This window comes from Gymnoscopelus microlampas (assembly GCF_963454915.1).
Source record: "Gymnoscopelus microlampas genome assembly, chromosome: 5".
Taxonomy (NCBI): Eukaryota; Metazoa; Chordata; class Actinopteri; order Myctophiformes; family Myctophidae; genus Gymnoscopelus; species Gymnoscopelus microlampas.
This window is the reverse complement of record NC_139942.1, coordinates 33,857,156-33,869,703: the sequence shown is the minus strand read 5'-3', so window position 1 is coordinate 33,869,703 and position 12,548 is coordinate 33,857,156. Positions and strand designations below refer to the sequence as shown.

The window sequence follows — 12,548 nt, the reverse complement described above, 5'->3', positions numbered from 1 at the left end:
ATTGATGTGTAGCGCTACAATTTAAGTGTATTGTATGAATTTATTATTCGGAAAAGAGACAATAAAGATACAGTATTTATGCATCCGTCATCCATTTATTTTCATCAGTTTGTGTTTCACACTCACTGTGTCGAAGGGTTTGATGCGTTAGTATGATTGTGTATCACCAAATAGTTTATGAATAACTATTTCACCTCATATTTCATTCATTACATTCAGTCGAGTCGAACAGCCTTTGGCCAAACATCTTTCATCTCACTGACCTCTCTAGATACTCATTAACAGAGTAAAACTCGACATATGCTTTTCAAAAGCAAATACCCAGAGTCCATAATCCAGTCATGAAAATGAACTTCATATTGTGGACCACTGTTGACATTTACAGGGGAAAAACTGTACACACATCAACAGTTTTGATAACCTAAACAGAAACTGTACATAACAACTCCATCCGACTCCTGATGATTAGTTATAATTTTAACCATCAGCATTCTCCCTATTCTTCCTCTCATCTTCCGCTGCGAAGACGACTACGAAGACTCAAAATTGCGCAATGACTGCCAATAATAAATCATTCACTGCATTTGGCTATTGTACCATTTGAAAGATTACACCATTATTACATAAATAATAAATACATTTTGCTTGATTCTTCAGTGCTCTCCAGCTGCATTAGCTCCTGATTTATACTTACAGTAGTTGCGTGCTGGTGTCGCTGGTATCTGCCATTTTCAGTGCAGAAACATGTACAACTCCGGTTAACTTTACTGTACACACACACATGCAACAGTCTGTTCATTCACTCTCCAATTGTCCTTGAACGTCATCAGTCCACCTCACTGTCGCTATCGTGTGTCTCTGTGTGTGGGTTGGAGTCGGAGTTGTTGAGCAGCTCCACAAGTAAAGCGATGAGCTTGCCATCCTGCGCAGAGTTTGGCTTGATGGCGTCGGGGTTGTTGAGGTTTCGGTGCAACATGGTCTGAATGGACGTGCGGAGCTCCCACAGGAGCTCCCAGGTCTCAACTGATAGCTCCAGGTGCACCATAGAACAGCCGCTTAGCGACACATGGACACGGTCTCCTCTCACTGGAGCAGAGAGAAGGGAAAGGCAGAGGAGAGATTTTTTTTAATAGGAAAGGAAGGATATAAGACTGCTGCCAGTCAGTGGTTGATTATAATCATTTTAACTTAAGATAGCCTATGTCATGGGACATAATCAGTCGACCCTGCCTGCCCTTAATCAGAAGCCTACCTGCTCACCCCCCCAATATAGGCAAGACACTTAACCCCTAACAGCTCCCCCCTGAGCGCTCATCATGACAACTTGAGCAGAAATCAGCTGGGTGAAGCTAAAATAGAATGGGATTAATAAAAAAAGGTGTACCTACCTGTCTCTGAGACGTCACAGTCTGTGAGCAGCAACAAGGCGAGGGGATTAACGGCAGAAGAGTCTCTGATCCAAACTTGCTTGTCTTGTTGGACTGCACTGAAGAAAGTCAGCCATCGACTGGGGAGCCGCTTCCCCCTGTACCACACAGGAAACATGTGTCGTTTATTCAATTGGAACCGAACCCTGGGACAATTTAATGAGTTTGCTGCCCTCATAATGGTAAAACACAGGCCACACAGGCATTTTTATGCCATCACATACATTCATAGAGAGAAAAGAGCACTTCAATGTGGAGAACATGCACATTACAAACACTAACAGTATAAACATTACACATGTTAATTCATTTTCAATCTCTCTCTCTCTCTTACACACACACACACACACACACACACACACACACCTGTTGACTGAGGAGCGGTGAAGTAGTACTGGTCCACTGTGTATGCGGTAGGCTAAACTGTTGGGTCGAAAGCGTCCTCCTTTGGTCACCGTGCCCTTCTTCACCTAAAACAGCAACGTTTATAAGTTATTGCATGATCACAATATACAGTATGTGCAACACCAGTATTTTTCATTATGTAGGGCTACAACATTCACATTATGCAGTACAGTGTAGTGAAATGCAATGCACTGTAAATTACAGTGCTGTATGTCATAGGACACAATTAAATAATTGTAACTTTACTTCTAATGTAATTTAATCACTATTAAACACTGTCCAACCATAACCACCATTAACACTACCTAATCTGAACCACAATGAAACACTGCTCAACCTTAACCACCCTTAAACACTGCCTACTCCCTAACCATGATTAAACACTGCCTAAACTTAACGACCAGTAAACATTGCTTTACTTAACCAATATTAAACAGTGCCTAACCTTAACCACTATTGAACACTGTTGTAGAAAACCACAATTGTAGAAAACATCTTCACATTTGCAGAAGTGCATCTGATTTCTCATATAATGGTAGTAAAGATGTTTTGAGTATCAGCTAGACATTATTTGACTATATATTTGATGCTGCATTGGAGAAAGTAACTGTGTACTTTATACCTTAATGAGTTTGGGGAAGAGACCAGCAAGCAGTACAGCTTTGACAAGCTCTTCCTGCCTGCTGTGCTGGTTGCAGAGAGCAGAGGCCTGATGGCAGTCGGTGGAACGAGACACTAGCTGGGCTTCATTAAGGTTCTCACTGAACTGAGAAATTAAACCTGGAACAAAAACAACATGAATTACCTTTTGCCAACCTTGCAGATCCCAGTGTGGGGAGTACAGCAGACGTCTTAATATCACGCGTGCCTGCTCTTTGAACTTAAAAGGAACATGTTGCCAATTTTGAACCTACTGTATGTCCCATTGTTCTGAAGTGAACCATGTGAGGGGAGCATAAATTGTCAAAAAAGACCCTATATATTCTGTGTATTTCTCATCAAAATACAGAAATGTTCATGTGATTATGCATTTGAAATTTCCACATTTTCCTTAGAAATACACACAATACATAAGGTATGTTCTGACACACAATATGACCTCCTCAGTCCTCACATGAGAACAATGGAGGTCTTCGGTTAGTTTTAAAATCAACAAAGTATTGCCGTAAGCCTAATAATACGTTGGTGTTCCATTTTTCTGCTACTTCTTTTCTGCGAGCAACACGGTCGTAGGACAAAGTATACATTGGGCCTTACCATTAATAAATCGTAGGCTGGCTCCAGACAAGGTGTGATCCTCCAGGTAGTCCTGTCTGTCAGCTCTGTCACCCTCCAGCTGAACCCTCCTCCAGCCCAACACTGCTCTGCTGAACACCAGGTAGTCACTGAAGCTGGAGCCACTCAGAGCCTGTTTGGCCTGATGAAGGAGAAACATAAACTGTGATCAACTATAAGCTAGAGCAGTATACATACAGTATGTGTTTGGTTTAACCATAAGTCATACTGTGTCTATTTTGGCAACACCTATAGTAGCTCCATTGTCATTACAGCGTTTGTCTATAATGGAAGGAAAGCTGTAGGGTCCAAAGGATATTTTGGGACGGATCAACACATTTTCATGAACTGTATATTAACGTTAAAATAAATAAATACATTTCTGGTAGATTTCCGGTGCCCATGTCATTTTGGCACGGGTGTCAAGAGAACCTTGTTTAGCAATGTTCAGAGAAGTTGTCAAAAAAGTAAAAAACACATTAATTCAAAAATAGCAGATCTACAAGATATGTAAAATTGTAGATTGGCTATTTTCACCACACAACACCATCTTATAATAGAGCTTAATTTCATACTGTGGAACCTTTTCAACTAAGTAATTTTTAGCGGTGCCAACCGCTCTACGTTTGACTCTGTCTGCGTGTCCGTTTGTTTGAGCACGGGCCGTTTGTTTGAGCACGGGATGAGCACGGCAAAGAAGCAAACAGCTATAACTTCAGTTTGCAGCATGCCACCAAGTCCAAATTTGGTATGTGGACTTAGACCACCAATAGGGACGAGCATGAATTGATGACGTTATCAAAGAGGGGTCCAGGGACCCCCAGCGCCCGTATGAGCACGGGATGAGCACGGGATTTTAAACAGCTATAACTCCAGTTTGCAGCATGCCACCAAGTCCACATTTGGTATGTGGACTTAGACCACCAATAGGCACGAGCATGAATTGATGAAGTTATCAAAGAGGGGTCCAGGGACCCCCAGCGCCCGTATGAGCACGGGATGAGCACGGGATTTTAAACGGCTATAACTCCAGTTTGCAGCATGCCACCAAGTCCACATTTGGTATGTGGACTTAGACCACCAATAGGGACCAGCATGAATTGCTGAAGCCCCGCCCCCTCTGTCTTCCCATTGGCTGGCCTTCAAACAGCCATAACTCAAGTTCGCAGCATGCTATGGAGTACAAATTTTGTACATGGACTAAAGCCAGCAATAGGGACTAACTGTCATTACTTAAGCCCCGCCCCCTCTGTCTGCCCATTGGCTGGGCTTTAAACAGCCATCATTCCAGTTTGCAGCATGCTACCAAGTACAAATTTGGTAAGTGGAGTCAGACCACCAATAGGGACGAACTGAAATGAGTTAAGGCCCGCCCCAAAGGCACCGCTTCCTTCACACAGGGTGTGATTTTTTATATAAGATTTCACTGGTATTTTTCACAATAATCATTCCACATTTTAAAAATGTTCAACTATAATGACATGCCAGGGTTAAAGTGTTTAAGAGGATCAATTAGAATGGACGTGTGTGTGTGTGTGTGTGTGTGTGTGTGTGTGTGTGTGTGTGTGTGTGTGTGTGTGTGTGTGTGTGTGTGTGTGTGTGTGTGTGTGTGTGTGTGTGTGTGTGTGTGTGTGTGTGTCTGACCTTAGTGACAAGTCCTCTGTTCTGCAGGCTGTTGTAGAATGGGTCTCTGGTCAGACAGGCAGCAACAGACAGCAGAGGCAGAGCACAACGGAACATAGCAGCCAGGACCAACACTTTACCCAGCTGGGGGTCACAGGACATACAGGAAACACGTTCTCCTAAGGGTGTCAGCGATTCTGTCTTGTCTAGAACACCTGATAGCATTGAGATAAAGAAGGTAGGCCTGTATATCATTGCTGTCGGGCAGAAACCTTGCATGTCCAAAACCATTACTTTTCAGGAACAAACAACTAGCAAAACATTTCGCTACTTTTGCACAAAGTACAAAATAGGACACTGATTTCTGAAAGAACATTAAAACATTAAATATATGCTATGCACCCATCATATAAACAACATCACATGATGGAGAATAGAAACAGCTCCGTGTAGCTCACCAATTTCTTGTAGATTGCGGACAGCGTTCCTTGTAGCAATTTGCTCTGGACTGTCCAAAACTTGGGATAAGAAATCAACAGCCTAACCACACGAAAAGGGATAGTCAGATCACTCATATCTAGATTTAATTTCCACTACATTTGGATCATGGCAAAGGCTGATGTTATTTCCTTACCTTGCAATTGGGACTGAAGATTTTGGCCTGCATTACAACGCTCTCCAAAGGGGTACGCAAAATCTCAGGGATGGGAAATGTTTGCATGGTTTCCAGTTGTCGTTGTGGAAACAGGTGGTATGCATGTCCTGGTTGGCATCGGCCTGCCCTACCACGTCGTTGTGTAACATTGGAACGGGAAACCCACACTGTGTCCAGACAAGAAACCTATTAAAACAAATCAAGAAAGAACACAAGCTTAGATTACATTTTTTGCATTGTTACGCTTATTTCAGATAGGTCAGTGTAGAATAATAGGAAACCAAGGACAGAGAGATCGGAGAGACAAGACAAGGGTCGGAAATCCAACCTGGGGTCCTCGTACACTACGTCTGTACATTGATTTTGTTTATATCATGGATGAGCATCTGTGGACAATAGTAACGACATGTTAAATGGAGTAGCTGTAACTGACCTTAGTGCGTGGGTCATAGTTCTGCTCTTTCTGAGTTCCAACATCCACAACATGAACAATGTCATCTATGGTGATGGAGGTCTCTGCAATGTTGGTGGCCAGGACAACTTTCCTCTGGCCCACAGGGGGGCGCTGGAAAACTACCTGCTGGTCTGCCACTGACATGCTGGAATGCACTGGGTAGGAGAGGGGAAAAAACAAGCGATACATATTCTTTTATTTCAGCTCATTTCGGTCCTTGCAATATTAGAATGATATATGATAAACCAGAGCATGAAGTGGACCACGTTTGGTCCATGTTCATTCTCTTACGTGGAAGGATTAGTTGGGAGCCCGAGGAAAAGCGGGGCTTCCCCTCTAGCTTCTTTTGAACTGCCTTGATGTCCTGCCACCCAGGAAGGAAACATAACACTGCACCTGAGGCATGAGAGAACAGGGTGAATAGCATTAACAACAAACTGGTGGGAAGAGTGTGAACATACCCTTACATTAACAAGAGTATAATTCATTACTTTCCACCCCCGACAACAAATGAGTGGTAAAGAGGTGGTTACCTGGCTCCCCGCGTCTGTCGATGTGATCGATTACATCAGCCACTAGATCCAGGTCTGGCGTTAGGTCTTCTTTTCCCTCCTGAACAAATACACAAAAGTAAGACGCAATACAGAGGAAAGAACAGCATGTATACGTGAAAGACAGTTCATCTAGGGACTGGTGTCCCCATTTTGGGAATGCCATTATAGGAGATTATAAATAATGGATTTTTAAAAGATTTTCATACATTTTCAAAAATAGATTGGCTATTTTGTGCCATTTTTTAATGAATGAATGAATTAAATCTTTATTTTGAATATGTTAAAATTAGACAACAAAGTCAAAACTATTTAAATAAATTCAATATAATAAAAATACAAAACAAATCAAAAACAGCCTCTCAGGCAACGACAAAAATATAATTCGATTTATTCAAAAAGGAGTAGGATGAAGTATAAAACATATTTAATCCTACCCCTTCGTTCCACTTACTTCAGCGTCGTCGCTTGACGTCTATATTTTTACATATACCAACATGATATACATTTTAATAAAATAGGGCTTAATCTAAATACAGAAACGTCTTACCTGTCTGTCCGGGTCCTGCCATTTTGGGGGTGAAGGTCGGAGCCCCATCTCCTTCAAAACGTCCTCCAGGTATCTATCCTGGACCGGGTGCATGAACCCAGGCACCTTGACTATCGGGCAGCCCCCAAAGTACTCAGACATCCTCTGGTTGTCCCCGGTGGCGCTCATCAGTACCACGCGGAGCTTGGGGTTTTCATCCAGGGCGGAGCGCAGCAGTGCCAGCAGCAGGTCTGTGTTGACGTCTCTCTCGTGGACCTCGTCCACCACCACGTGGCTGATACCCTGCAGAGAGGCGTTCCCCTGCAGCTTCCTCAACAGCACACCCACTGTGAGGAAGAGGAGGGCTCCTCCGCTGTGCTCCGGAGGACGGCTGTCCAGCCTCACCTAAGCACCAGAAGCATATAAATGACCGTTTGGTTAAACAAATTCTTTCTGTGAATCTGGAAAAAATGGTCAAAGAACATACTGTGTAAATCAAAACTCAGAACATTGGGCATAATAATAAGGGGCTATGCCTGAGAAAAATATATCCGTCCATTATCTAAGGACAATCCCAACTTAGTTCCGGGATCTTGCTCCTGCACCGTAGACTGGCCGTTATCCGAGGGTAATAGAAGAAGAGTGTATTTGTAATTACTGTGATCTTGAATTGAGAATGAGTTCCACTATGTGTTATTTTGTCCTTCATGTGATGATTTGAGTTTAAAATTATGATTATTATAAAGGTCCTTACACACCGGCGAAAATAGCGAATATACGCAAAATTCGGACTCGTTCCGAATAATTAAAAGACGCTTTTTCGCTTCGCTTTTTCGCTCCATGTACGGAGCCATTGACTTTATAAGGTTTTAAAAAAAAACGCACTATTCGCACGAAAAAATCGCCCCGGTGTGTAACAACCTTTAGAGGTGATTTTGACAGATTTGATGTGGTTAAGTGATGCATGTATTTGCACTTGCTGACTATTTAGAGAAGGCTTGGGATAAGCCAGGCATTCAATGCTCATTTGGTATGTTCTTGCACCCTATTTCAATGACGTAACGCGCACGTCGCTTAACACCTACACTGCAAGTCACACAATGGACAATTGATATGCATCTAGGCTTATTCCTATGTTAATTCGCTAGGTTTGAGTCGGGAGCCTTTGAAAACTTTGTTGTGGTGCAAATTTAAAGTAGTTTTAAATCTATGCGTGTGCCTGCGTGTGCTCCTGGTCAAATAGGTTCCGGCACGGCGTGCAAGGCCGTCCAGTGAGCATTGCACCCCTGTAAGCAACCAAAGTGTTACATAAATTGCCTCATGTGATACGAATAATTTCAATGTTTGCTTATCTTTGTGTAAACTGTGTTTACCATGCAACTTTCAGTCATTGAGAAATGATTGCAATGTTTTATAATTGTGTATTTGGTGGCGTGGGTTGAGACACAAGGCTCGGAAATTAGAACTCATTCATTCATTCATTCAGTCATACATAATAGTCCAGTCTTTGTGTTACCTGATGCCCAACGGAGCGCTTTAGAGCCGGACCCATTTCCTGGGCAACGCGGTGGGCCACTGACACGGCACTGATACGACGCGGCTGGGTGACTAGGATGTTGCACTCCGCCCCGTCACCTTCTCTCACGCGCTCCTCCAGCAGGAAGCGAGGGATCCGGGTGGTTTTACCACAGCCCGTCTCCCCGGCGATTACCACCACCCTTGAGGACTCCACTGCCGACACCACCCGCTGACGGTGGCTGTCGACGGGAAGCTCCACCCCGAGCGCAGGGTTGGCTCTCTCCCACTGCTCCTGGAGGTCAACGTTCAGCTGCTGGGTCTGCTGGGTAGAGAGCGGCTGGTACGGCTTGCCTGTGATGGCGTCCGTCACAGAGTCTTCCTCTTCCCAGTCCTCTTGGTTTACGCTCTGCTGCCCTCTGTCCTCTTTTTCCTCCCACACTCTCTGTATTTCTTCTTCCACAGGGTACTGTGATTAAGAAGATTAACTTTATTGATCACCATGGGTAAATTAAATTATCTCTCACTCAGTTTTTAAACACATTTAGGTGTGAAATACAGACATGACATACAATGTGGAGAGATGGTGGAGTGACCAGGAGCAGTTGGGGGACTTGAATCGGCATCCCTCCAGTGCCCTGTCAGCGCAAAAGATCACCAAGAAGCTCCACATTCCATCTGCATGTCACTCATCTGAAGTTGGAACTGACCTGAGCGAGGTACTCTCTCACGTTGTCCTTCAGGTGCTCTGGGACCTCCAGGGGGAAGGGCAGTCTTTCCCTCTCTGCTGCCTCCTTAACCATCTCTTGGTTGTACTTGGCATGAGTCAGGGGTTTGTTGTCCTCATTGATCAGCTTCAGCTCCTGGACAAGTGGACAGGGAGAGGAGATTAAGATTGAGACATGATGGTATGGACAAATATATACATTTACAAGGATTATACATTTCAGCATTTGTCCTCACCTTCAGTTTCATACAGGCAAGAGCTGCAACTGCCCTCTCTGCTGCCATTCTGTTGCGAGCTGTGGATGTGAATTTCATCTTCTCTGGCCAATGCAGGGTTAGCTCACATCGCTTCATCTTCCCTGCTGTTGTTCTGTACTTAATTAGCTCCTGTAGAGTTAGATGATGGGTACAATATTTAAGCTTAAAGACGCTACAGCCTAATTTATGCTCAGTCGTGCAATGGTGTCATGTGCTGAAAATAACAGACCTACAAGCATACAACGAATCACATCCGGGACCCGTTGTGAGCTTGTAGGTCGGCTACGTTCGGCGCACGACATTGTGGTGCGACGAAGTATGAGTCGGCCTAAGAGTGATGGGCGGCATGGGCCCCGTTTAGCGAAGGGATGTGATTTACTGACCCTTGTGCTGTTGGCTGATGTGGCCACCTGGACGACGTTGGCAAGGAGGGTTTTAGGGTGTGGAAACAGGGAAAGCGCTTCCGAGATGTTGCAAGTGTCTCCAGGGGGACTAGGGGATCCATAACCTCTCTCTTCTGTAGTCGTAGGATGACTTTCAATATCAATCCAGGGGTCATCCTCAGTGTGATGAAAATACAATGACTGAGGTGATCCTCTCCCTCGAACGGCTCTCTTACTATTCAGCTGATTGTCTGGACCAATCACACCAAGCTCCTTCAGAGAAAGAGAGAAGTGACTACCAAATACGCTTCATATCTATAAAGCAGGCAATGTGGTTCATCTAAATGTCCACGTTATGCACACAGACAATTGCTTACTTTCAGCTTGAGACAGACAGCGGCAGCCGCAAATCGTTCAGCGTCAACTTTCTTAGAGGCAAAGCCCTCCATCTCAATCCTGCTAGGCCACATGACTGTGACAGTGGCTCTCTACAAAAGGGGACAAAGGCAAGTATTACTTGACATAGAATAGTTAACGACTTAACCTCTACATACATTCTAGACCAATAGCCCATCTGCAAGCTCACAATGCAACAAGCTTGTAGATCGCTACAAAAAAACTCTACCAATATTAACGTGCCTAAAATAGGGACGCCAGGTTGAACATGGTTAAGGCATGCCTGAAGAGGACAATAATTGTTTGTAGCCTATAGTGAGCTAAATATTAGCGTTAGCATTAGAGCTGGCAATGAGCTCAGTTTACAACTGATGCAATCCTTATTTGACAAAATAATTTGCCTATTTGAGCAGCAAGCTTAGGTCTACATCAGCGGTTCTCAAAGTGGGGTCCGGGGACCCCCAGGGGTCCTTTGGGGTGTTCCACGGGGTCCCCAGCTAAATGATTGACAGGAACCAAATGGACCCATTAAAAAAACATTGTGTTTTCCGGTTGTGACCTTCACTGACCTTGACATCCCCGTGGTCAGTGCAGCTGTACTGGAGCAGCTGGGACAGGTCGCTGGCTCCCACTGAACGGGAGATGACATTATGCAGCAGGCTCTTGGGCTCAGGGAACTGCTTCAGCAGGTCAGGGCTACCTAGACCGGAATATGGGTCGGAAGGACACAAGTGGTTAATGATCTCTTATCTCAATGTATCTCCATTACATTAGGTTGTCATAACAACCCAAAATACTAGCATTAATGGTCTGTTTTGAATGGTGTGCGCCCTTGAAGACAGTGTGTGTCAGTTACGGCGGTCAGACATTTAACACTCACCCCGTTGTATTCCGGACGCTGCCGTCCCATGTTCCTGAGAAGTTTGAGCCTTTGTCTTATACCACCGAACGTTAGTCAACTTTGATGGGATTTTACATCCTCTATCACAATATTTCCCAAGGTTGCATAACGCTCTGAGCCGCACGAGTACAGTGCCGGGTAGCGCCATCTTTAAACTACAAATCGTTAAACTACAAACGTCTTCTACTGGTCTGCAATGTTGCCAGGTTTTGAGAAAGAAACAAGCAACCAGGTCTAGGAAAACAAGCCCAAAAGAAGCAACTTATTAGGCCACATGAGCACTTTAAACCTATTATGCGTCGGCTATTTGAAAATAGCAGATCTACAAGCTCACAACGCGTCACGATGCAATTCGTTGTGATCTTGTAGATCTGCTATTTTTCAAAAAAATAAAATGTGGAATTATGGTGTATATTTTTAAACATTCTATCAACACAAATGCTCCCTGGCACAAAACATTTGCATGAAAATATTTGAGAACCACTGGTTTAAATAATTAAGCATTAAGCATTAAGCATTGAACACAACTTGTCACTTTAGAAACACGCAACCACCAATATTTACAACCAAACTTCACAGAACATTAAGCCCAAAGTCGCTTATAATAAGCGGACATGGCAACACTTCTTCCGTAACTCTGGTCTATTTCCCCCGTTAGCAGCCGCAATTGTGTCTAGAGCGCCCTCCTCTGGCGTGGAGTATACTTTCCAGCAAATGGAAGAAAATAAAACCATCTTTTGACATTCTCAGATCTAGATGCATTGTAACAGAAGCCACAGAAGTGGGAGAAAATGTGAAGGGTTAAAATAAAATGAACGGATGCACTGTGATGATAGCCCATTAAAGTCTAAGCATGTCATTGTGCCTATAACTGATAGGCACAATTAGATGCTTTGACACAAATCAAACGGTGTGATTTTCATTTTTAAAATGAGCAACCACTAACTATTTGTGGGTCACAGACACATTTTTATGGGTCACAAGTTGTGACCCATAAACAAGTAAATAAATATTCCTTAATCTCTATTTTGTTTTTAATTATTATTTCAAAACATAAAAATAAATAAATAATTTTTCATGAATTTAAAACAAATTCAATGATTTTTCAAAATAATTTATGAATAAAAAAATCAAAATCAAACGAAAAAGAAAAGAAGCGGGGGGTCAGGTAGAACAAGGAGAAAAAGAAATCAAACATGTCAGGAATAGGCAAAAATCTAAGATATCTTAAAGGGATATTTCACTTTCATAAAAACTTTTGGTCATTTTATGGTCTACTCAGGCTTTAGTGAGCCCTCCAGACCGTTTTTAAGTTGCTTTATTCAGTATTTAGATATTTGATATTCATTTTACCAGCCACGCCCCCTTCCTATACAAACCCATTATAACTTAAAACTCAATTTTTAACCTGTTTAACCATCAAAAACACCCGTCCTTGGTTCTGGTGACT

The 12,548-nt window shown here is 43.3% G+C and overlaps 1 protein-coding gene across 1 annotated transcript; it reads right to left on the bottom strand.

The window, feature by feature from the left end:
* Positions 1-92: 92 nt before the first annotated feature.
* On the bottom strand, positions 93-11,252 carry dhx30 (DEAH (Asp-Glu-Ala-His) box helicase 30). The gene is made up of 19 exons (XM_084058708.1): positions 11,078-11,252; positions 10,767-10,897; positions 10,179-10,289; positions 9,802-10,074; positions 9,398-9,547; positions 9,145-9,297; positions 8,436-8,903; positions 6,941-7,324; positions 6,373-6,451; positions 6,131-6,235; positions 5,819-5,994; positions 5,365-5,571; positions 5,189-5,270; positions 4,752-4,945; positions 3,090-3,249; positions 2,455-2,612; positions 1,794-1,897; positions 1,389-1,525; positions 93-1,086 (listed from the first exon to the last, which is right to left on the bottom strand). The coding sequence occupies exons 1-19, from the start codon at positions 11,244-11,246 to the stop codon at positions 827-829; spliced, it is 3,501 nt and encodes a 1,166-aa protein (XP_083914834.1). The 5' UTR covers positions 11,247-11,252; the 3' UTR covers positions 93-826.
* Between the last annotated feature and the right edge of the window lie 1,296 nt (positions 11,253-12,548).